Source organism: Agelaius tricolor, unplaced genomic scaffold (genome assembly GCF_023055355.1).
Source record: "Agelaius tricolor isolate 1412-34295 unplaced genomic scaffold, bAgeTri1.0.p SCAF_9, whole genome shotgun sequence".
NCBI lineage: Eukaryota > Metazoa > Chordata > Aves > Passeriformes > Icteridae > Agelaius > Agelaius tricolor.
The window spans coordinates 8,086,137-8,112,898 of NW_027269269.1; the positions used below are offsets into that span (position 1 = coordinate 8,086,137).

A 26,762-nucleotide genomic window follows, 5' to 3' on the forward strand; every position below is an offset into this window, starting at 1 on the left:
AGTCTGTTACAGCCCGAGTGCTGTCTCTCTGGTTTTGAGTTAGTGGAGAGGAAGAAAAAATCCTGAAATGTGTGGCCTTGTCCAGAAGAAAAGAGTGAATTTTTTAAAATTTCTGCAGTCCCCAGTTAGGCATGATCAAAGTACTCCTGAGGTAGTTTAGCTCTCTGCCTCTCACTAAAACTTAATACAAACCATTCACTTCAAACTGTGTGTGAGAAGCCCTGTTACTCCAGTGAGTGGAGTGTATTGACAACAGGGCAGGCAGACCAGAAAGCCAATTAATCTTTCCTGAAATCCCACTTGCTGTTGTAATAGAAGCTATGTTAAATTCTAGGAGCTGGTTAAAACTTGTGGCAGTGGTCCCCAAAGTCCTCAGCCCTCTTGGTAACACCAGATACTGTGATGGTCCTGGTCAAGGTACCCAACTGTGATGAAGGGGACCAAAGCAAAGAAGGTTGTTGGACCTTGCCCAGGAGTGAGCAGGCCCTTGGTGGATGGGATGGGTGCTCCCCAGAGTCCCCAGAGTGGGGTTGGAGAAACCAACAGCCCCATGCCGTCGCCTGCAGCCTCCTACTTCAAGGTGGGCATTGCCGCACCAAACAATGAGCATCCTAAAGTGAGATGATTTACATGCTCCTGACAGCAGATAAATATCTTAATTAATTCTGAATCTACTGAATGTAAATGGAGCTTATGTGACAGGTTTAGTTGGATTTTCAGCAGCAAAGGTATGACCTTCTTCAGCATTCCAGTCCTGGTTCTGCTTAGGTCACATTTCCCAAAGATAAACCAGTCTTATCCTCTGCCATCAGTACCATTGGGCATCTTTTTTGTCCTGAGTGTGGCATGAATGAAAAAGAAGAGGAGGTTACTCTGACAGATGGAGTCCAACACAAGCAGTGTTAGATTAAATTTACAAACTAAGAGCAGTCCTGTGGAGAAGGACTTCAAGGTACTGGTGGCTAAAAAATTAGAAATGTGCAATGTGCACTCACAACCCAGAAAGCCAATCATGTTCTAGGCTGCATCCAAAGCAAAACAGCATGGCCAGCAGGTTGAGATAATACCCACCTGAAGTGCTGCATCCAACTCTGAGGCCCTGAGCCCAGAAAGAAAAGCATGGGTCTGTTACAGCAAGTCCAGAGAGGGGCCCTGAAAATGATCCAAGGTGTGGAACACACCTCCTATGAAGATAGGCTGAAAGGGTTGGAAATGTTCAGTCTGGGGAACAGAAGGCTGAGGGGAATATTACTGCAGGTTTTCAACACATAAAGAGGGCTTATAAGAAAAAGAGAAACTTTTTGCCGGGCATGTAGTGTCAGTTGAAGGGACAATGGCTTTAAGCTGAGAAGAGGGTAAGTTTGTATTGGATGTGAGGAAGATATTTCTGCAGTGATATGGTGAGTTTCTGGAACACGTTGGTGAGAGAATTTGTGGATATCCTATCATTGATAGTTTTCAAGGCCAGGTTGCATGGAGCCTGATCTAGTGATGTCCCTGCCAATGGCAGGGGGATTGGACTAGATAATCTTTGGAAGCACCCTCCAATGCAAACCATTCAATGCAAACAAGTTAGCATAATAGCCAATATCTGGTCTGACCTGGTCATTGTAAAGTTTCCATGGGTATTATATGCAGGAGAGTGTAAGGGAGCATAAATGAGTTCCTCAGTGGCTGGTGGGGACATATTTCTAAGTTACATAGCAAACTAATTATAGCAGTCAAGGACTGCAGATCATAGGACATAGTTTATAATCAAGAGTTGATAGCACATAAGAAGTTATGAGTAAGGCATAATAAATTATACAGCCTTTGGAAGTCAGGACAAGTACTGTGTATGTGCTACAGTGGAGTAGAGTGGGTCAGTGAAGGATGTATATGTGATGTGATGTGGTCAAAGGCATAGGCCTGAGAAAATGATGTTTGCAGGAGTTTTCAGGATAGATATGAATGGTGCACAAGTTCTTGTGATGAAGGTGGAGATGACAGCTTAGACCGCATTTTAGCTTGCTGTGAGACAACAGGTACAGTTTATGCATGGCAAACATAACAAATAGAGGACCTGGAGTGAGAAGGTGCTGCCTGCCAACACTACAGACCAGAAATATGATGGTAGAACCCCAATAAATGAGATGCAAGGGACTACCTGTTTCTTTTTCTCCTTATCAGTACATCTTTTGTCATAGATATCTACTTTATTGGATACAGCAATGCTCAGCATGTCAGCTGTTAATTGAAATGAGTTATCCCAGGCTTGGGATGTGCAGCAAGGCTTTGATGTCTCACTGCCTGGCAGTGATGGTTTCTTAATGGCTGCTGTTGTATTATGTGAAAATGTACACAGAGAAGTCTGTGAGCATTGTAGTGTCAGGTTTGGTGATTTACTCAATTTTCTTGTTTAGAATTGCAGAATATCAGTGTTTTCAGTCCTCAGAAATGGGACACTTCTACATGATTTGTGACTGTCGCATTAGGAAGGAGCTTGGCACTCTGTCAGCTTGGCACGCTGTTGAGTCTGCACAAACTCTTGAATGGGGGAAAGCAGGCAAAGAAGGAATTTCAGACTCTGGCCCCTGAAAACCATGAGCATGATCTTTTAAAATAAATGTTTGTCATAAGTTTGGTTTTGAAGCACTTCAAAAGGACTTACATGACTAATAAAACTTGAAGTACTTTATATTAGAGTTTCACCTTTGGAAAAAAGCAAGTCTTCCATAAAGATCCTGTTTGTTCCTGAAATCCAAAAAACTAAACCCCTTCTTTGGGCTATTTCTTATCTTGGAAAATTTTTTCCTTGCATTGTAGCCCTAAATAACTTTTTTAAAGCTGCTCTTTTTTTTGTTGACTGTAGCATATCAGAGCCCCCTGACCTGAAGTCCAACATGCTGTTCAGCTCCATTACAGAGCCTTGCTTGCTTTGAGTGCATGTGGACATGGGTGTGCAGGACCATTTGCTTCCACCACCACGGCTCTGTCAGATTGGCATCCTGACCTGGCTTTGGACCTCAGGACATAGAGCAAACCAAATAAATTATGAGTGCGGAACGCCGCCATCCCATGGCCCATTGCTGGGCTGGCTGAGCTACACGCAGTTCTTGCAGCAAGCATGGGCTACAAATGCAGTATAGCCCATTATTTAATTTTTGACAACCAAATGCCCACAACCTTATCTCTGCTAGGACAGATAATCCTGAGAGGGTAGGGAGTGAATTTTGCATATATTGTTCATGCTTGTTAGAAAACAAAGAGAATGCAGTGACACTTGTCTTGTTCCAGGTGTTCAGGTCCATATGTAATTTCAGAGACATGAGAGGTCGCACCAAGTGCTGTTGAGGGGCTTCAGATCCCTTTGGCAAAGGCCAGGAACTTCCTTCACCTCAGTCTCGCCCTGAGCATGGGCGAAGCTCTCTGAATAGCTATCTGGTTCTCAAGGTCAAAAGTGGTGCTTATTGAATATGGACTTATGAAAACAGCTATTTAAAAAAAATATTTTTTCTATGCTATATGCCTGACTAAGTGTGATCTGAATGTCTTCAGAATATTAAGGAGCAGCTGCTGGGTCCCATAGGACTTTTATCTGACTCACATTATAAAGCCAAGGTGCTGCTGCAAAGGAAAAATTCTGCAAGGTTCCTGGAATTTTTTATAGGGTCACAGAAAACTATCTCCCCTGTAGTTGAACTGTACATATCTGCCTTGTTAATTGTAAATTTTTGCTTCATTTGTATGAAATGAGGGGTTTGGAGAAAAAAAAAATAAAACTCACAAAAAAGACTGCAAATAAAAGCCATCTCCCCTCATAGTAATTGACATCTTTATTGCTTGTTTGCTTCTACTACTGCTGTTTTAAGACATTGTCTAGATTGCACAAAATTTCATGATGTTGCCACCATAACTGTGAATTTGATTATTTGTTCTAACCCTCTTTTCTTTACCCAATATTGTAATTGGCTTTTTTTGCTAAGTTGACCCTTCCTTTTTTTAAACATGAGTTCCCTATGAAGGCTACACTAAAAGTACCTGTACAAAAAAAACCAGACAATACTGTTTTAGCAACTTCTCCTTCTGTATACATTGACCTTTTCCATCAACAGAACAACCATTGACACACATTCTCCTTCCAGTGCTTAGGATACAAAGCGGAATAAATTGATACAGTTGCTAATCTATTTTTCTGCCTTTTTGATATGTGTGTGCTTTCAAAGCAGCAAGTAGGAGAAGTGATTGGGTTCCAAAATGAATTGTGACAAGTAATGATCCTCATACCTGTCAAACACATATATATGCTGTCACACTGGATGAAACTGAAGTAGAGATGTTGTCTGCTTTGCTAGATAATTTCTGGGAAAGGACAGGGTTGGAAATGAATGCAGCATGAAGCTACTTTCTCTGCATTCTTTTTCCATCCTTTATTTTGCTGATTTGAAAGATATTTTAGATGCCATGTGCAGTCCATGAGATGTGGTTACATCCTTCTCAGAGTCCATCATTGGCACAGAATTTGGAGAATTAAAGTCATACCTGAATTTAGTGGAAAAAGAATACTGTTACTTTTTTGATGTAGTTTTAATTTGTTTTGCTCATTATCCCTGGAGGCATCTAGAAGAAATCAGATTCATGAACATCTATTCCATCCTGCTGCTGGAATCAAGCTGGGGGACTCCTGTGTGTTGAGTTGTTAATCTTTCCTTGTAAGTAGCCAAGTGCCATATCTCTTTCCCATATGCAGGTATCAGTTATCACAAATATTTGTGTCTGCCAGGCTGTTTCCTCTCACATGTTCTCACTCTGCTTTTCTCTGGCCACAATTACATCTGTGCCATAATTTTTATTTTCTTCTTAAAAATGTCATTGCAGAGGTGTTACCACCATTTCCAATTGCCCCAGCCTTGGCCAGCAGCAGCCCCATCTGATTTGGGGGGATTTGCCAGAGATTGGCTCTGCCAGACATTGGGAAAGCATCTGGCAGCTTCTCACAGAAGCCACCCCTCCTACCAAAACCTGGCCACACAAAATCCAATGCAGCATTTTGTCAGGTAACTCCTGATCCCTGATCTTCACATTTGAGGTTAAGAAAGGGCAATTTTGGCATTATCTGATTTCCAGAGATCTCTCTGATCCTTCTTATTAAGACACTCAGTCTGAAACCAAGAGTGGGGCTGGCGTTGGAAAATGCTCACCATGAACCCTTGAAGGTGAGGTGCTTGCTGTTCATGTCAGGTTATTCTGCCCATTCTGCCCGTGTTTTACTGCATGACCTTGAAGGGATCAGTAAAGTGCTGCAGCCATAGCATCTTTGGGACCTCTTTCCTAGAGTGGTCTTTAGAATGCTGCCAAATGCTGTGAAGTAAAATTAATAAGGAGAAAGACAAAGACAGCAGAATGTCTTAGTATAATTGAGCTCAGGAGTTGAGCAAGCAAGAGAGAGGCAGTAGGAAACCAACCTTCATTCGTTCTTCTGTGCAGAACCATTGTTTCTAATCTAATACATTTTGACTGTGGGCTATAGCCTGTATGCTGTCAAAGTTAAAATGGATGTTCATGATGTTCTGTTTTGATTTTATCATTTGTGAACTTTTTGTCTAGCAATAATGTATTTGATTCTTGGATGCATATCAGTACTTACCTTGTCCCCATTTTTCTCTTGCCTTTTTTTTAACTGACACTGTGATTATAACCTGTAGATAATGGATTTAGATAATGATTTGGGTTTGGTGTTGTTGTGGTGTGTTTTATGCTTGTTCAGTTTTCCCTCCATTGTTCTCTCAGAAAGTCCTGTCCTGTTACCAGTTTGTGTCAATCCCCAAACCCCTCCCCAGGTGTCTTGGTTACCAAATGTATCTTTCTTGTTCCCCACCCCTGGCAGCCTGCCTGTCACTCGACACCCCTGCCTCTTTTTCTAGAGAGTTCGGGCCAGGGTGTCGAGTGATTGGGTTAGGGGCCAGGGTCCCTCCCGCAACTGTGTTTGATGGGTTCTCCGATCATGCCAATCCTTAATGTATCCCTCTCTGATTTGCTATCTTTCACCCCTCCCACCCTCAGTAAAACCGAGGCTTTTTCCCTGCCTCGGGGCTCTCAGCTTCTTCCACCGAACCTGCACGTTTCCCTACCAATAAAACCACCCCCCCGAAGAAACTGAGGGTCGCCTCTTCATTTCATCCTGCGACTTCGGAGCTCTTTACTGCGGCCACACGTCCGCAAGGCTTGACATCGCCTTGGGCACAAAGCCCTGACTCCGGGTTGGGGAAGTGCCTTACTGGCTGGAGGTTGGCTGGACACTTATCTAGCCTGGGCGTTTCACTTTTCACCGGCCACTGCTCCAGGTGTGATTGGGTTATTGGTTTATTTATTTATTAATTAGATAGCTAACTGCAGCCTGTTATCTCACAACTGCTCTGAAATCAGCTCTTCAGTGAGGTTTGAAAGAAGGGGATCCCAAATTTTGCTTCTTTTGTCTGTGTATTGTACTCTAGCTTCAGCCATGGACTTTCTGAATTAGGGTGGTCCTGTGTGTCCTCAAGACCAGTCTAGGTATTACTGTGGTGTGTTTTAGCACCTTTAGGAACAGCTAAGAGGAATGAACAATAATTCTTTTCATACATTATTGAGTTTCTTTTTCACAGTATTATTCACCCGTTCTTGTATCAGTGATGCATATAAAAACACAGAGAAATAATACTGCTTTGAGCTTCAGTTATGACTAGATTATTCTCTGTAGAAATTCTCTCTCTTTGGGAATTATTTATCTTAGTGCTCCATAAAGCTTGCTGATTGTCACAAAAATATACTTAATCCAAATTGCTGACTTCTATTTCTGGAAATTTGGTGTTGTGCAATGACTTCCCTGAAGCAAACAGTGCAGGAGAGAGTGCATCAGGTTCAGATCTTGGGTCTCTAGTCAGTTCTGAGTCTCTTTCTCTAATGTAATTGCAATATCTAGACATAGAAAATGTCATTAAAAATGTTGCAGGAAAGCCTGATTGTTATAAGAAAAATGTTCTGAATGATTTGAATCCAGTCACAAATACTTATAAGACTACAGTAGGCATAAGATTTTCACATTTTGGTGGTGAAGAAGACCAAAATAGTGTTGCCCATGGTTTTTCTTTAGCAGAAACAAATGAGTATTGCACAAAACAATTGTATTCTGAAGAGGAGCAAGTTCTTCTTCTTACATGGTGCATAATGCTTATGCAAGATCAGTAATTTTTGATATTATGAATTCTGTCCACGGCTTCTCTTCTCTTTAATTTCTTTGCCTGTATTTTATGTATTTTTTAAAGAAAGGTTTGGAAGTTTTTAAAATAAATGTTGATATTAATATATGTTTTTAGCAACCACTTTCTAGTGGTAAATTATTCACAAAAATTTTAAAAAAAGGTGAAATAAAAGTTATTGATGTAATGCTGGAGTATTTTTCCTTTACAGGTTTAGGAAAATGTCTGTTGAGAACACAGCTTTCTAAATAATAATTGAACCTTTATATTCCAGATCAGATGTCACTTTAAAAGGGAAGTGTTAGCATTTTTTCTTCCTGTCTTTCTCTAACTTTTGCACTGCTTTTACCATAAGTACAGCCCCATTTTTCAGCCTTTTTCCTTCAAAAGAATCAAAGTCAAGAGTCGATTGCATCTATACTGTTGCCATGGCTGGAATGCAATTTCTTCAATATTTTAAGCTTGTACTGCAACCCCTGAATGGACACAGATTATTGAACAATAGTAAGATAATGCAGAGAAATCTTCAGTCTCTCATTGTGTTGAAAATATTTGCTTAATTCTGCCTTTAAAGATCAATAGTTTTGCTGGGATATATTCTGTTCCTTTGATGTTTCAATATTAGAAGCTATAGCTCTTTCAGATAACGTTAACAGAAGTGATATTTCTGTTGAAATCTTGATGGTTGGCAGAATTCTCTCACTAATATGTGAACCAGCTGAAGGGACCTTGCACACCTTAATCTGATTCTCATACTAAAACACTTGGGTTCAGAGAATATGAGGTGTATTGTGATGGGATTTTAAATGTGCTTTGGTCAAGGTTTTGGATTTGGATTTGATTTTTTTTCCTTGTTTTTTTCATCTGTCAAATTTCCTGGGGAGTTTTTGCATTGACTTTAGTAGCATTTGAACAGGGCACATAGGAGTCTGAAAAACACGGTTACCTTGCCAAGGAGTTGTTTTCCTTGATCTGTTAAACCAAGCATTGATTTTGCTCCCCCATGTGCGCTGAATGCACTTCAGAATTAAAGCCTGCTTTTATTAGCAGTTTTTAAGGCAGGGAGCAGTGTGATGTCTTCCTGAGCATCTTTAGAGAACAGCAGCATCACAGTGCCTAGAAGAGCTTTGCAATCCATGTGTGTTAATTACTGCTAAAAATTCTTACAATAAAGTAGGTATGATTCTACTTAGGAGTTTTGCTAAAACACGGAGTCCAGCCCTGGCATCTCACTGGCATGCAGTAAGGAAGCCTGTTGTTTAAGTCAGAAGTGGTTTATCTCTTCTCCATTTTCCTCAAGGTTTTCACTTCCAGGAGAAAAGCTCTGGTCCCAGTGGTCTGGAGAGTGTGCTTCGTCTGCCCTTCCTGCACTCCCCAGTCTGGCATGAGTAGAAGGGAGATCTTAAAAAATCCACTTCTAAACCTCACCAGTGGGACCCAGACACAAAAACAGAGAGGATCAGTGAAAATCCTGTGTACCCAAAGGCATTCTGATTTTTTTCTTTTTAAGCCAATTCAATTAGTCTAACTAAAAATGTTAATTTTTCTTGCAAACTTCCTTTTCTACCCTCAGACCATATAGTGTTTTTCTACTGGCAAATGATGGGCATATAATTAGTAACGGATGTGAATATGACTTGCCTTTTATATGTTCTTCTCTTACTTGTCACTGTTGCACTTACCTGGTTTTTGTGCTCCATCTCCAGTTCTTTTCCTGTCCTGCCAGTTGTCATCACAGCAACTTTTGCAGAAGGGTTTTATATAACCATATGGTGCCTAGCTCAGGAAACGCCTTGAATCCTGAGGACTACAGGTGGCTGCCATGATGCATTTTAAGAGCAACAGCCATATCATGAAGAGACATCTTGTCACTGAAGGTGTCCCCAGGCAGATGTGGCGTGCTGCTCTGCCAGCCCGGGAGGAAGGCTTCCAGGAGGCTGAGGGCACGTCTGTCCTGCATTGTACACTGCACAGCAGGAACCAGTGGGGCGTTTTTTCCGGAGTATTGTGTATCTGTGGTTTAGTTAGGTGTGAAAACCTTCTGTAGACCTTACTGTGTTCAAAGGAGAAAGCAGATTGAGAAATGTGTTGCCTGTCATCCTGACCAATGATATACAAGCAGTCTGCTGGGGTTTTTTGTGTGATTACAAAAGGAGGGGAGGGAGGAGATGGAAGGCTCACACAGCAGATGATGTGATTGATCAACATGTTAACTAGTGTAGCAAAATCCCATCTGTTTATATGGTTTACATCTTTCCCAGCTATGAAGCAGGGATGAGGAGAAAAGCACAGAAACAAAATCCATCATAAATGAAAAATTGGAGCCCAGTCCTGTTACTGATGAAACTAGCACAGTTTCAAGAAGAATAAGATTGTGTCTTAAGAAGGAATCTACATGAACATTCGCTGATAGTATCCTCCCCAAATTCTGCTTGGCAAGAAAATGGGGCTTTTTCTCTCCCAGTCTCTATTTTGTTCAAAATGTATTAAAGCCACTGGGTGTCTTCTGCAATAGTCAAACAGAATCTAGATTAAAGGATATTATAACAAGGGAGCCTTTCATAACTAATTGCTACTCAATTGTGGTTGGAATTTTTCAGTTTCTGTCTTCTTGGTTTCTCTTATTCCTGGCAGTGGAAGTGAGCGGGATAGTAAAATATACTGAGATCCACACCTATTCTGATAATTGCATTTCTTCCTGTTAAAATATGATGACACTTAAAAAATTATTGGTGCTGTGAGCAGATTCTATGGAGTAACAGCACCATGTCTGCCTTGCTTCTTTCCATAGTTTCTACGAAAGAAGTAGCTGAAGTGGCTTTAATTCTGAATGAAGCAATGTTTATGGTTTCTGTAATCACTGTTTACTTTCAGTAAGAGAGCTTTTTCAAGTAATGGGAATAAAATATATTCTTCTATCAATCTGTCTAAACATTAAGAATGCTATGTAGAAAACTATTATAATTTAATCATAAATGTACTCATCTAGGGAGGAAAAAAATCACCAGAGGCATACATGCAGAAATGTCTTAGCTGTGTATGCAGATTCTCAAAAAAAGGGCTGTGAATGTATAATTCTGCATGCACAGAAGTTCAGACTATCAACATTTTGAATTCTGTCACAGTATGCGTGCTCCATGGCATGCCTGATAAAAAGCTTTTGTAATCTGTCAGAAAATAACTATGATCTCTTACAAACACAGAATCAGGGGTAATTTGTGTCCAGTCAGTCTGTCTTTGAGATGATCTGGATGTGGGCTGGGACAGAAGGTGGAAAGTAAAGACCTGCAGAAGGTGTGATGCTCACAGATATCTAAGAAGAGAGGTGGCAATTTTACAGTGAAGTTAAGAAATACAATTCTGCCAGAATTGTAGAACAGATGTGATGCCCAAGTGGTATTTTTGGATCTAACCACAATTTGGAGTACAAATAATATGAGTAATGACAAATGTATTGGTTCTCCTTATAAAGTAATACAGTGTCCAGTCTCCCTGAATTGCAGATTTTGTCTGAATCCCAAGGTAATTTAGATCGCTTTGGTGGTATCTCTTCAACACATGACCTCCTAGGACTCCAGTCTTTTTCCCATTCTGTTTGTCAGCACCTACCATATCAGAGACTTGGTCTTAGTCTGCAGGAAGTAACTGTGTATTAAAAATATTTCTGCTGCTACCATGATGCTGATAGTTTATAGTTCTAATGTGTCTCATATCTTTTCCAGCAGCCAAGAAAACTCCCTTCTCTTATCTGCCACTGTTTAATTTAGAGAGAAATACTTTCTTTCATGGTCTCTCACAAACCTTAGATATTTATGGTAGCATCAGTTGCCTTGAAAGTCTTTGTGTCCGGCTCCTTAATTTTTGTATCTGAGAGAAGATACAGTCTTCTGGCTTCCCCATAATCAGCCAGTGTTATGTTCTGGTAGAAAGCTGTTCTCTGCAAACCTTTTTCTGTACAACATTTGGTGCAGTTTATGAGCTCTTGTCTTTTAGGGGGAGAAAGAAGTTGATCTTTACATCCATTCTATTGATTCTCATTTAAGAAAAACAATCCCTGTTTTTTAAAATTTTTCTTTTCTTTTTCAAACCTGTAGTTGGCTTGAGTTGGTTTTTTTTTCTGTTAATATTTCTTTTTTTAAAAATGGTGCTGCCAGTGGACTTTTTTGAAACCACCTCCTCCAATTTTTTTTTTTTTTTGAGCTCTTGGATTCAGCTCTTGGATTTCTTCATTAATTGTTATAGTACATAAAGACTGATAATTCTGCATTTTGACAAAACAGCCACCTGTATTTGGAGAATGTGAAGTACTCAGCACATATATAATTGATTCCTAGGTTTTTAATGATTAGTTAGCATTTCTTTCAGAACTTGCTTTTTAAAAGCAGTCTTTTTATAGCCATATGGAAATATTTCAGATGATTAAAGAAAGAGAGAAAAAAAATCCCTAAAGTTAAGTATCGTATGCATGAATCTGGCATTGACAAGATTTTACGTGAATTTTGAAATAAGGCCCTGAAAGTATCTATGTGTTTACATCAGTGACAGACATTACATTAGTTTTTAAAGATCCACAAATGGTATAGCATCTGAGTGTTTTTATAAGTGGTAAACTGTGTATTTCAATCTTAAATTCTTATTTCAAAATCTGTGTTTTAGCTCTGTGCAGTAGTGGCAATTTTGTGACCAGGAAAGGAAAAAAGCATGATAGGAACAATTGCCTGAGTGAAAGCTCAGTTTGTGTCACGTGAGCAGTACTGGGCAGTACTGGTTTGCACTGTTTGAGGAGCTGAAATTCTCCTGAATCACATGGGAGTCCCCAGTGCATGTGGGTGAGACTTTCAAGGGTGCCTGACTTGCTGATCCCAGCAAATTCTAACAGCACTTAAGGTGTGGAAAGAGTGAATAAAAATCAAACATTTTACTGAATTCAGCTATTACATTTATGTACAGAAGATAATTTGGAAATGACAAAAAAACCCCAATATATTAATACTTGTGTAAAACAAATGCAAATGTTTTCCTTTGAATCAAACAACTCAGCCCATGTTGATATAATTGGGAATCTTCCCCAACTTAACCTGCAAATAAAAAAAAAACATGCATAAGTTCTTCAATTCTGTTTAATAGGTCAGAGAGGCACACCTTGAATTTTCCCTATGAGCCAATTAAGTTCAATTTCTCGTGAGTTCAGTGTATCACAGCACTGGACACTTATTGCTGCTGGTCCTGCTCAGATTAAAGTTTTCTCTTCCCCTTTTCACCTCCTGCTTTGGTCAGATCCTCAGCTGGTGTAAATAGCTGTGATCACTGTAGGGATGCTGCTGATTTACACAAGCAGGTGATCTGGTTCCAGGCTGTCTTACTGCTCTATGAAAATGGATTTGGTGAGCAAGCTTCTTTTGTAAATGTCTGAGCTGAGTTTATTAACTTCTTAGTATGCCTCAGACAAGCAAGGGGTTTTTTAGAGTGTTTTCATTTTATTTCTTAGGAGAATGTTATGTTTATTCTTTCTTTATTACTTAAAGGCTGCATTGGAGAAACAAATTGTCCATTGAGATGGGTTTAGTGGGGCATTTGTTTTGTTCTTGACAGAATGGTTCTCTGCATCCATTAAAAAGTAGGAAGAAAAAAGAAAGGCATTTTATTTAAAGCTTTATGTATGAAATAACCAAGCAAATGTGTATGTGGCTAGACTTGAACTGGTAGGTTGGGGACCACCATTCCCTTAATTAAAGTGAATGAATCAGGGAAGACTCTCAGCCTTTACCTTGCAGCTGTAGCAGACAAACCCTCAGCTGGTGGGAACCTGGAGTTTTGCTGGGCTTTTAGGGTTTCTGGATGCTTTTTGGGGAATGCCACCACCTTCTGCATGTCAGGACTGACCCTTGCTGCTCCTGGGCAGGGAGGGAGGGAAGAAGAGAGAGAGAGATGGAAGATTGCCTTCTCCTTGGCAAATATGTGCTGTATAAATCATTGTAGTGTTTGCAAATGTCAGTATGGGCTTAAAAAACTCCTACGGGCCTGTAATTGAGAGAAGTGCATGGCTGTGGGCAGTCTGTGCCATTGCACACTCCATCCTGTCCTTAGCCTGTGATGCCCCTGTGGAGTGCAGTGAGAACGATGGCTCTGACACGCTGCCCCTCGTTTTGGGCAATGAAAGGGCAAAGACTGGGCTGGCAAATCTGCTATGTGGGAAGGAGGTGCCGTGAAATGTCTCTCTGTGATTCCACCAGTGCTCTTGGAGCCTCCCTTAGCTGGTGTCTGCTCCCCTCCCCTCCCCTACCGCTGTAGCCAAGGCCAGCATCTCACTGGTCCTTGCAGCTGCCCAGTGCCACTGGGAGCAGAGAGGAGAAATGGCCAGTCATGGAGAGTATCAGTGTCTGTAACAGCTCATGAGGTTTGCAAGGTGGGAACCTTTTCTTAGGAGCAAATGAGAAGTGAAGGTCTGAGAAAGATGGAGCTGTTGTGAGATGGGGAGCGCCACAAAAATGCAAAAAATGAACAACTTTAAATAAAATAAATCAGTACATAGGATAGCAAATGATAGGACAGCAGTGCTACGTACTTAAATTTCTCAAACCTGATTTTAGTAACATGCAATGAAGCTGTCATTTACCAAAGTTGTCAGTTACTTAATTATAGTTTATACTAGATGTTATTTAAGGTCATACTTGTGTTATTTTCTTATTTACAGTCTAAACTATAAAAAGACCCAGAACATTTCACCCCAGGGAATCCAAAAATGGTTGCTGCTATGTTATCTAGAGTGTCTGCTGTAAAGTAGGACTTCTGAAGTCTCTAAATCAAGAAAGGTTTAAAATTTCATCCTTTTCTTCCATGGCTTCCATGGAAAAGACTGAGATAAACTAAGGAAGGACAAATAAATGAAACAGGTTGGAAGTTCAAACAAGAAAAAGAGTGGTCTCTGGAATTCTTGCCAATAAATAGATATCAGAAAAATACAGTTTTGACACCAAATTTGTCATTAATCCAGCTTTCATATTTGTTCTTCCAAGATTAATTATTTTTCTTTCTTGTGTCAAACACATGAACGAAAAAATTTTTCTCACATAGTATATTCCATTGCTGTTATAAGTAGAGATGTTTTTTTTTGTCTTACTGGACTGTAATTCTAGATGCCAAAAAAATATGCAAAGCCAATTGAGTAGAAGCCATTTGTTTGGGTAGTCCAAAGAGTGCCAAGGTATCCTTATGCATTTCAAGCATTAGTGTGGAAAACAGTTTTTGCAGGAAATGGTGCAATATGTCCCTGTCCCCTTCAATAGCTCTGATACGGGCTGTTAATGAAATGATGTGAGAGTACTGTATTTACTGGACTTTCTCACCCTTTTTATCTCCCTTACATAAGCCTCTTATCTGGCTCCTCTTTGCCAAACAGCTGCTTGGAGCTGTGTTTAATAGTCAGCACGCAGCTGTGCCCTCTGAACGGACAGGACCCCAGCACATGGTGTTCACCCAGATGTGCAGCATCACTATCAGCATGGAACTGGGGTGACACAGGAGTGAAATAGTCCCCCTTGACCTCCCCTTCTAAAACAGATGGAGGCTAGACCTTCTCACCTGCAGGCTGCAAGCCTCGGTGGCTTGGTGTTGATCTCTTGGGTTTCACAGGCTCTCAGGGACCTATTCTGGGTCATGCCTCAGCCAAGCATCCAAGTCCCTGCCTGTTGTGCAGACACGTGCATACCACCACTATGTGCATTTCTCCTTTTTTGCTGTGCAATCTACATCAGGAAGTGTAAAGCAAAACCTGAGATTGCTCCCTTAAATCCTCTGCCGTGATATCTGAAGGCATTTCTCCTCAGTATTATGCTTTCAGCTAGGTGGGGGCAAACTGGATTTGTTTGGTTCACCGTGTCTCTCTGGAAGCTTTAATGTGAGGGGGTGCTGATGGTGTCTGCTGGTTACTCTGAAGTAATCTCATGTGTCTTCTGAAAGCTGGAGGAGTGAAATGTGTCCCTTTGTGTTCCTGCTGGTGAGATCTGTAGCCAAAGCTGGCTGAATTTTTCATTGTAACCACTGCATTCTTCTTTTAGTCAAACATTTCACTGAATCCACAGTCAAAGATGACTTTGAAGTTTGGCTTTGTCTCCAGTGCAACTGCACAGGGGACTCCAGCTTTCTGTTTAAAAGTGAGAGTTCATTGAAGGTCTATGAAAGTGAAGGATTATTTAATTACATCCTGATTTGCCGATGGTATACTCAGCCCTGCTCAGAGCATAAAGATACATAATGTCTGCTCCCCGTGGAGTCTTAGCAAAGTTCTGGTTATCATTGCCTCCACACAGGTTTCAGCGTGCTTTCATCTGCTCACATAGGATCTGTTGTGCCTCTAACATAACAAACCTAAGAGTAAGTTAGGCTCTTCTTTTTTTTCCATCAACATCCCCCTATACAGCCTAGAAAGAATGTTTCCAATAACTTCCTCTTGGTAATGAGCCAAACAGCTGTTTTTCCAGAAAGGGCTTGGGAAGCTGAGGTGTGTAAATCAAACCTTTGGAGATAGCTCTTTTTCCAGTTTTGGTTTTGGCTTATGGTAGTCAGGATGTGTCTGTACTGGTAAGATAGATGGTTGCTGCCCGTGGTACAGCAGCTCCTGAGCTTGTGGGCTATGCTGATACACACCAGTATCATCTTCCCAGCCACTTGTCCCTAAATATTGGCAGTGAATGAGCTCTCCTGCACTCCACCACACGTAGTTTTGTTCCTAGGTGAAGGACTAAGGAAATGTCTAGATGATCCTTTGGTGCAGGATCATAACAATAAAAGAAAGCCACAGCCAAGAATTTTATGTGCCTGGAAACTTGGTTGAATTGCAGTATCTATCCACATGACAGCTCTGCAGCATTCTGATGCCAGACCTCCAGAGAAAATCCTAAGCACTTACAGGAAAGATCCCCCGCACTTCAAGTTCTCAGTACTTTCAGAATGCATGACTTAAATTACTTTCCGGACTGGGAATTTTGTTTCTCAACATGGATTTTATCTAAATGATGTAACGCCGCCCCAGTGGCCCTGGTTGTGTTCTGCCTTCATTCCAGGAAAAGATCTCAATGTCTTCTGCTCTCCTTGCACCAGTGCTGTGGTGTTCAGCAGAAGAAAACTGAGACATGGGGGCAAAAAGAGGCTGTGGTGTGCTCTGCTCTGGTCTGAACTGTCAGAGACTGATGACAGTGCCTTGGAGTAGAAAGTAGAAAAGCTGCTGGGTCTTTAATTTTTGGCTTAATCTTGAGTCCTAGTCCTTGCACCAAGAATTTTTCCTGCATTTTACCTCTATCCATTCCTTGGAAAATGGACAAGCCATCTTTAAGCAATATCCAGAACCTATCTGTCCCTTGAGAGGAGACAGAAGTGGTCTGAATTTTCTTGAGCAAGTAGAAGAATCACAACACAGGCTTCTGTTTCCTTGGAGGAGATTAAGCTGTGTCCTGATTTTGAGAATGGAGTTCATTTTTTAGCTCTTAGGCTAGTCTACAAAAAGGAACAGACTACTAACAATCATACTTTAATGAATTGAGATCTGCCTTTTTAAAAAAAGATTAAGGTAACTTTATGGTATTAGGTATTTAGTGCACCTGCCTTAAAAGGACTGAAGTATCCTCACAAGCTTTTATATTTGTGCAGTTGGTTGGTGTGTGGACTCTAAGACACAAAAAAACATGCCCATGGCAAATGGAGTCCAAGGAAAGGATGTCTGTTAGAATTCTTTTGCCAGACTTTCCATTATAAGAAGTGACCTCTCACTCCCTTTCAGAGATTTTAGATCTTCAGTGCTGACACAGAGGGTAAGGAAACATCACATCGCAAGAGAAAATTGCCTTGATTTGTCTTGTGGAACACATCTCCTTTTACTGCCCAATGTCCCAACATGTGACCTCCACTCTGTAATTGCCTATGTATCTGCTACAATATGTTCAACATGAGAAGACTTTCCCCTTTTGATTGGATTTTCTTTTTCCTTTTATCAGCATTTTTTTTTCTGCAAAAAAATTCCATGTCTTGTTCAGACACAGAAGTGCTTGAGTGAAACAGTTTCTAAAACAGTATTTTAAAACAGATTCTCTTTTAAGACTTGAGCTATGCCAGATTTACAAGGCAAAAAGTCTTTGTTTGGTTGTAAAAAAGTGAAAAATAATAAAGAGAAAATGGGAAAATGGAAAAGGAATATATTTTTGTGTATATATGAAAATATATTTTCAGGAGAATTTGAAGGAAGCTTCCCATAAAGGTCTAGTTTCTTGAAGCCATTGCCTAAACAGGAAAATTCAGAGTGTCTAAGTTCACAGTTTGCTATTTCTTTGCAAAACATTATGAGCCGATGTCCAGTGTTTGTATTTGTGTTTAATAGCAATTGTGTCTCTAATGGCACCATCTTCTCCAAGGCACTACACAAGTTTTATGTACCAGCCTTCTTAGAAAGATGTTGGCACTCGCTGCAAACATCTGCTTCCGTTATCATGTTTCCCTTAAGCTCTTTGCAGCACCAGGAGAACCATTTCCTTCTGTATTTTTTTCTCACTGTTTCTCAAGGTTTTATGTGTTTTTATGCTCACAATCATGAGGATATATGCATTAGTCTTACTGCACATTATTAGAGCTACACGTTCTTGATACACACATTTTCTTCTTTCATACTTATGAAATCCCAAAGAAAAAAATATATAAATATGCAAACCTTCAGTTTGCTGTTGGTTTAAGAGTCCAGCAGAGGTGCATTGCAACACTACCACCCATCAGGAAAGAGCTAGCAGTTAACAAAGTGTTTTATATGTTTGCCTAACATATGTTACTTTTCTAAAGACACTTTTGCTTTACTACAACACATTCAGGATGTTCTTTTGTGTAGAAGAAAATCTCTATCAAGAAGTCAAATAAAAGCAAGTAATACAAGTCACTGCTAAAAGCAAACTGTTCTTAGTTTGGTATCTTTGTAAACATAATTAAGGAGTTGTATTCTCAGCATTCATCTGTGGAAGTCTGAGCAAGGCCCTCACCGCAGCAGACAAAAGGAGAGCCTTCACCCCACCAAAATGCAGTCCTGTCTGTTCTTCATTTCAGGACTATTTTTTCAGTTCTGTATGCAAAATGCAATTATGGTGGTGACCATTTCACAGGGAAAATACTATTATTAAATGCAAATAAAACTATATTTATTACAGTGATAAGCATAGATACAGGCTGTCTCTTTGAATTATGTGCCTGGACTTCCTTATCAATTGCTCATTTACTATTCTCATAAGTGGTCTTTGCTGAGGTCATGTTCAACCACTGATTGTGTACCACCAGGACTAGTGGGGTTGCTCTGCACAGAACCACAGGCAGACCACTAACCCTTCTGTTACCAAATGGATGATAGCTCTGAATTGAATTTTAGATGTCTGGAGTGTTTTCATTCTTTGATACCTTTTGTACTGGTGTTGTGCCCTGACTAATTTTATTTCTTTCAACTAAAGCTCAATTTTGTTTCTTTTATAAATCCTCTATGGATATATTCTTCTGGCAAAGATCTGCACACAGCTCAGGTCTGAATTTAGCTGAACATGCACAGAGCATCTTTTGATATTACCTCTGTGATAGAACAGGTCGTGCTTTAGATTTGAACTGTGATGTTGCTTGGAGTATCTTTCATGCTCCTGATAAAAAGAAGAGGCCTGTTAATAAGAGAAGGAGCAGGTACCTGGAGCTTCTTCTTTGAAGTCCAGTGGCAAACCAACCAAGTTGATAGTCTTTCATCAACTCCTGTGGGATTTAGGTTCACTTTTTAATTGCTCATTTACTGGGTGGTAAGTAAGATGTTAGGTGGTGTTAAAATGCTGTTCTCTTTTTCTGGGTCTTGATCCAGCAAACTCCTTAAGCATGAGCTTGACTATGGGTTTGTTGTGTTCTTGAAATAAATGGGGTTATTGAAGTTGTATAAAGCTGAAAGCAACTTGAAGTGATGTTTTGGATGGATCCACTGCCTTAATGTGCTCCTACATACACGTCCTTATACCGGATTGGCTGTTTCTCAGTTTAGTGCCTCTATAAGAGACAATTTGGATCTTTTAGCTGGCTGGGAGTGTGCTATACATGTTTTATCACTGACCATCCCAATCCTTTCCCTCCTTTGGTTTGCCTTCTTGGAGAAGTGCTGGTGAATAGTAATGGGAGCAGAGCTGACTTACGTGAGTTAGGTCTCTGTCATTAAAAGGACAGAGATGTCTAGGACTGGTACTACCATATAGGATTATATTCTGCATTAGAAAGTAGAAGTGTGATGTTGTGTTCACTGTCTAGGATTCAGTTTATTGTTTACATCCATTTAAACAAACAAACCCATAAAAAATAAAAAAGCAAATCCAAAAAACCCTCTTTTTTTAACAAGAAAAATGGTCTTACAGTTTTACATCTTCCCAACAAGTTGTGACCAGCTATGGCATACACTATTTTTACAATGAACTGTGTCATCTTTTAATTTGATTTACACTGAACCTTATGGATAGCAAAGTTTCTGCTTATTGCAGGAGGGTGGGGAGTAAAAAAAAGCCAGTGACTGCCTAAGCAGGCTACCATAAATACAACTCGCTTGACATTCCTGTCCCTGAGACGGGCTGATTTGTGGTCTGGATTCAAAAGTGTTTTACTGTTCTTTCTCTGTGGATTCAGCTATTTAGATCAGGCTAATTTTCAACTGGAGGAGCTGAAGAGCTATTATTCTCCCTGAAGGTTATCTCATTTGTTTAAAAACTGGTGGCAAACCACTGACTGCTGTTTTTTTGGTTTTTTTTTTTAAGACAACAGCAGTGGGGGAGGAGAGTTATATCTGGAAAACCCCCATGTGCAAAATCCCAAGGTCCTTTCCTGAAATAACAAATACTTTCATAAGTAATAAAACGAACTTCACCATGGTTCTCAGAAACTCTCTCCTCAGCTGTACCAGAGGGATGAGCTCATGAGGTTGCACTCCATGGCATTTCAGAGGGTGTATTTCTTGTCATAATACATTCAGAATATGGTATTTTTTCAGCCTTTACTGCTGTATCAAAGTTGGTTGGCCAACTTACCCAAGCGGAAGAAAGACAGAAGCAAACTTAGAAACAAAACAACACCTTAGGAAATGTGGGAAGTGTTGAAATTCAGAAACCTTAGAAGGGTGGAGCTAAGTATTCCATATTGTTGGTTAGGTCCTTAGACAAGGTCATTTTCTCAATTCTTCTTTCTAATGGAATTGACACTTACAGACTCTCCTTGCTGGATATATTACAGAACAGATGTCAGATTAGCTATTATCAGTTAGAAATTGCCTTTTAGATTGGTTGGGATTTTTTAAATTATTATTACCATTGTTTTAGTGAAGGACATCATTGCCTGTTGAATGATGATGATGATACAAGCAGGCTTCTGTCTATAGTAATAGGCATGTCGTGACTAGGAGGAGTAGCTTTAAGAGGAAAGTGTTGATATGTTGCTAAAGCTCACAAGGAAGTGCAGGCATCCAGAGAAAACACAGGATGAAATTCATCTTTCTGATTCTTCTGCTCCTGCAGCATGGCATCACTGGGAAAGGGAAACATTGGATGCACTGGGCATGCATGGTGAGGCCTGTCTTGAGACAAGCACATTTTCCTGAATATTGAACTGTACATCCCAGTTCCCTCTCTGACACTCAGACGCACTCCTTGCAGGGGAGGAAGGCAAACTACTTTGGAAAATGCAGTTGCCTTGAGCATTTAAAAGGAAGCTCCTCTAATTTGGACAGCTGGACCATCATGTATGCCATATTTAAACTTAGTGGTTGCAAAAGAATTAAGAGGGGAAAAAAAGGAGAGATTAGTTCAGATTAATAAAATACAGAGCAAGCTGCTTCACAATCAGCTCAGACTCTCTACAGGGAATTGCCTCACCAAAAAGGATGTCTTCCAGATTCCTTCCCATTCATCTTCCTTATGAGATAGTTTTTCTCCCCCAGTGCAAGGATGTGTTTGTGGCTTCTGCAATCTCAAATATCCTCCTTTTGTTTATGGCCTAAATGGCCTTTTTGCCTTATGACTTAGCACCTGCTTTTATTCATTGTGAAATGACTTTGTATGCTTTTTAGTAAATGTGACAGGCAGTGCATTATGCACTGTTGTGTTTTATTTGCTCCCATAAAGCATTATGGAATACAGTTAGAATGTGACATCCAGGACACGGTGTGGTGCCGCATTGTGTTGTGTTACAACATGGGACAGTTCAGTGCCTTGAAAGACGCACTGTCTTTTCCTTTGCCTATGCCTTTTATTAAGTGGTTTTTATCCCAACTTTTCCCTTGGTGAATGTGTGATTTCCATGAGCTCCCCCAGTGTATCTGATGAGGACAGTGCTTGTCTGCTTGGAAAGGTCTTATTTTAGTCTCATAGATTTGTTGATACAAAAGGTACGAGAGTTGCTCACATCTCCTCAAGCTGTTTCCCAGATGCTTGATGATTCATGAGGAGCCAACCTCCTGGGAGCAACTCTGTGTTGACTGTGTTCTATCTGTGAAATCCTAATGAAAATCACCTTAGAAAATTCTGTGGTGTTTGATTACAGTGCTGGCTATACCACTTCAGATCGTAATTTAGTGCATGGTGAGGAGGGTGAGAGGAAATCAGGCTGTTTCAGAGCTCCTGAAGAGTCTGCTCCAGCATCACATGAGGGCTCTGAATAGCTTGAGATTTCATCCCATGTGGGCTATAGAAACAGTATTTATGGCCATTCTTATCAAACATACTTTACTCCATTACGGAAAGGGCTTTTCCTCAGAGTGGAATATTTGAATATCCCTTATTTTACTATAGTGAGAATTTTCTCCCCATGCTTCTCTCCAGCCTTTCCTCTACAATGATTTTATAATTGCCACGTTTACCATGGTGGAAATAACAAGTCACTGTGCTTTGATTTATAAGCTTCATAACACGTGCAGCTCTATTGCTTCATGTACCTGTACTACTTGGATGCTGCAGAGCTGTGCCAGCCGTGACATTTCAGTACTGGTCTTGGTCAGGTGTGACTGCCTTGCAGGCAGAGCACTGTAGTCTGCATGATTCAGAGTTTAATTTAAATGAAAAGCTGTGACAGACCCTCTTCTTGATGTACAAGAGAGAAAATAGTACTCATTCTCAGTTGGTGTGCTGTGTGCACAGATGTTTTGTTTGGGGGTAAATGTATGAGCACATTTCAGAGATACTGTCCCCAGAACTCCTAATTTCAGCAGCTGATGACACGAGAGTAAAGCCTGCACTAGGAATGTCCAGGAAAAGGGAACCTTTTCCTCAGAATCATGAACCAGATTGAACCACACTGTGAAGTGCATGGTGACAGAGGGAAAATGACAATAGTTTGCTGTTCAAGAAAGAAGAGTAATGGACTCTCAGGCACAGGATGAGTTTTGCCATGTTTTACTGCAGTAACTTTTGTTCCAACTTAGGGAATGGTTGTTTTTCACTAGATTTGTTATCATCAAGTCTGGTTTATTTTTATCCCTTTTCTTGGACATTTTGGATAAAGTCCTGTGAAATAGTGTCCTCTTAGTGTACTGGGTGTTTTCAGAGTTCAGAGGTCCTCAGGATTTCAGTAAGAGCTCAGTAGTGTTGGCTGGACATTTTGTTTCATTCCAGATCAGGGGAAAAAAACCCCACAGATGTCTTTTTTGTCCTTTTTTTAGAATAAAAGCAAATAAAAAACAGACTTCAGCATAGATGTCCCTGATGAAAATTACAACAAAACTAATAGGTGGGGGGTCTTTATTTTCACCAAATTGGCACTTTTCCAAAGCAAATTGTTTGGTTAAAGCAGAACAAAACAAAACTGAATAGTTCTGCACTTTTTGAACTAGGGCTGTGTTTGCCTAGAAAGGGTGGCTTAGAGTGTGAAAGCATCTTAGAAAGATGTCACAGTTAGGTCTGTGGAGATAGTTTTATAAGAAACATAGACTTTTTTCTTCTGAGTTTCAGGTTGTTTGGAAGCTAGAATTACTGTGCTGTCAGAAGAGTACAATGAATGGTTAGACAATCGTGCTTTGTTTACAGCTGCATGCAGGGAGGTATTTACAGCCAGGGAACCAGTGAAAAGCAACCTGAAAAATAGATGCACTAATCAAGAAGTTTGTACCATTTGTCTGGATTCCTGGTTTCAATGAGCATTTATAAAACAAGTATATTTATTTCATATAAAGATCTTAGAAAAATTCGGTCACACATTAGATTTTATTTTAAAAGTGAAGACTTAGATTAGTGTGTGTGACAGATAGCTGTGGCTGGTTGCTTTGGTTTTGTATTTCCAGTGTTCACAGAGTGGCCTGGTGGAGATATTTTCCCCCATTTGTTCTTCCTCAGTAGCCAGATTCAGGAGAAGAAAACAGTTTTCTATTTCTATTGCTTGCAGTGGAACTGGAGGTTGGTGTGGCATTCAGCTGAGTGGAGGGATGTTCAGTTTAAGATAAAGACACCAGAGTCTGGGTGTTTACATGAAAACACCCAGAGTGTTTTCATGTAAACAGTGTCCAAATTCATGTAGATCCCCATACATTATGTAGGGAAGGAACACAGGTAGCTGTCCCACATGTGGAGGCTCAGGGGTGCATGTTTTGACTGGGAACTGAAACCTGCTGTCATCTGAATATTGCCTTGGAGTCTTCTGATCCTCAAAATTTCCCCATGCTAAAGTTGTCCATGCACAGAAGAATGGTTGTTTGCAGTTCTTTGATGCAAATTGACCCAAATTCCAGTATGAGAAACAGCTGGGCAGTGGAAGTGCGTGGTGCAACTGAGAAGACATTTTGGCTTTTAGAGATCTGGGTCTTGACAAAGTTCCTGTAATCCTTGGAGCCATGGATTTACAGCAGCAGAGGTTTTACCTCGGTAAAAGTAAACTTTATGAACAATTGAATATTTGCTCAGGCAAAAATTGTGGAATTTTAATTAAGTGAAGACTGGCTATTTGTCTGGAAGTTACTGAGTAAGATGGTTGATGGGATAGGATCTGGCCTCATTTACATTGGTATAAGCATGGAGTAACTGTTTGAGTAAACAGACCATAGGTAGAAAATGGTTCAAACCATATAAATAAAATCAAAACACGACCTTACACATGTTTCTGGGAGGAAATACTTAAGCACAGTAAAGAAATTTAAATTCACCCATACTCACTTTTCTTCAGTCCTTCATTGCTGCTTTTGTTCAGAGGGCATTGCTCCCCAGAGCACAGAATTTGGGAAGTAGGACTATTTACATTTTTCATTTCAGTCTTTCTTACTTCATTGTTCTCAAGCTTTTATTAAAGTTTAATTCTGTTTTAAAACCAAAGTGGTGAGAATGAACTTATATAATCAATATAAATGTAGAAAAATAATTGTACATTTCTTGTAAAATAAAGAGTCTATATACTTGAGCTCTGTTGTTCTTACTGTTTAATATGGGATTGAATTAAGAGAAAATACAGTGTACTTCCCATTTAATAATATCTGCTCCTAGACCAAACATTTTATAGACTTGAAATGCTAATAATAATTGTGCTGTGTTATAAACTGTTGTGTTTTTTGCCTTCCTGTAACTGGAACAACATACTAATTTCTACAAGTTGTGACTACTAACAGAGAGCAATCACCTCACAGACTTGTACCGAAAGGAGGAGACCATCAGCGTGGCAGGGAACGGCTGCATCCACAGTCCTCGCTTCCCCAGCAGCTACCCCAGGAACCTCCTGCTGACGTGGCGCCTCCACTCCCCAGAGAGCACCAGGATCCAGCTGGCTTTTGATAATCAGTTTGGGCTGGAGGAACCCGAAAATGAGATCTGCAGGTGAGTGCCAAGTGAAAGTTTGCAAAGCACTTCCTAGGGACCACCTTTGAGCTCACTGGCATGAGACTGCAAAGCAAAATCAGGGCATCTCTGGATGGGTCTAGGATGTCCTTGCCAGGAGGACAGACCTTTAAGGGGCCCTCACAGCTGAAATTGGACTTTGAGTTCATAAATAAACTGAGCTGTCCTGGACCCAAAGCAGTTTTGTCAGGTTTTAGTCCTTCTATAACGTTTAAAGCACAAGGTACTTGTATGCTCAAATCCCGCTATCTAACAACATAGGTACTACTTTAATAGGATTTTGTCCTCTATCACCTCTGTCGCATTTCAGCCAGGCAAGAAACATCTTTTTCAGTAGGTAGAGGGCTCTAGAAAGTTTGAGTGAGTAGGTAAGCATTTATATTGGGTTGTGAGGGACAGATAAAAATGTATTGAAAAATAGAATTATGTTCAAATTACTTGCTTAACTTTATTTTTACTCTTCACTGGTAAAATTCCTTTTAAAATTTCAAATGTAGGTCCACAAATATCAGTGTACTGATGCATGCTGATGTATCTGTAAATCTGATAAAGCCTGCCCTACCATATCCCAGTTGTTTTGGTTCCCCTTTTAAGCAGAAGTGACCTTAAGCTCAGCTGATCTGGCTGGTTACCTAGGTGGATAAACTGTTTTGCATTAGTAAAGTACAGAGGTGAATCTTGCCAGCATTCACTAAAACAGTATAAATCCATGTGTTTATATTTCTTTTATTCAGCTCTCTTTTCTGTGGGAGAAAACAGGCTCAGGATTCCCATGCCCTCCAAAAGGCAGATTGCTGTGATGCTGCTTACTTGAAATGCTCAAGTCTCAGCCTCCAACTCTGTGTGATCATGTTGTTACTTACACCTTATCTATGCACAGAACTTGGTTGTTAGTGTTTCTGCACACCCAGCCTCTTCTTATCTTATCTTTGTCAATTAATTTGTGTTTGTAGGGCTTGGCATCTCTGCAGGCATTTTACAGGATGGATTTTTTTCCTTATTTTTCTTTGTTAAATTTTCTGCATTACTGATAGAGGGAACCGTTCCCGCAGGTTTGTTTTCCATGCAGCAATAAAAGAATGCAGCCTAAAATTGGCTCTCCTTCCCTGCTCCTTGGCAGGTCTGCTCTGGTGATGTTGGTCCAAGATCAGCATCAGAGTCAGTAACAACAGTAACCTCCCAGTACCCCAAATGCTTTCCCAGATTCAGAGCCTAATGCACACAGAAGCGGCCTGTTAATATTTACATAGTGGATAAACTGTGGCTGACCTTAAAGCATTGCAACTTTGTAACAGAGGGCTAATTTACTGTGGAAAAAAAGATGAAGTATTGTCTGTCAAAAGCCGTTGAAGGTGGTGGCACAGTGAGGGAAAGTCAAGCTGTTACTGGCATTATGTGCTTGGAGCGCATCTTGGAAGACAGTCTGCTTGCTTTTTCCAGAGCAGCTAATTTAGAATGCAGAGAAAAGCAAAGACCTTCCATCATCCATAGTGCTGGAGAAATATCATATCCTTTTCCACAGTAAAACTTTCCCTAGAGTTTCTGGAAGACATTTGTTTGGGTAGTATTACTTCCAGAGTGAGGAAATTTTTGGTCAAACAGATTGTGATGGCTTTAAGTCTCTTAAATACTGTATGCAGTTGGATGTTTTGCTAATGCTCAATATATTTTTCAAAACTAGATCCCTTCTGCAGCTTCAGTCCCT

The 26,762-nt window shown here is 40.2% G+C and overlaps 1 protein-coding gene across 4 annotated transcripts in view; it reads left to right on the top strand.

Annotated features, from left to right (window-relative positions):
* The window catches only part of PDGFD (platelet derived growth factor D), a 139,173-nt gene that overhangs the window by 55,697 nt on the left and 56,714 nt on the right, over positions 1-26,762 (top strand). For 2 of the 4 annotated variants that reach the window (XM_071434188.1, XM_071434186.1), the window contains exon 2: positions 24,850-25,036. In XM_071434188.1, coding sequence (XP_071290289.1) covers positions 24,850-25,036 — 187 coding nt within the window. Of the gene's footprint in view, positions 1-24,831; positions 25,037-26,762 lie in introns of all 4 variants that reach the window. The other 2 variants (XM_071434187.1, XM_071434185.1) reach the window with 1 other exon arrangement.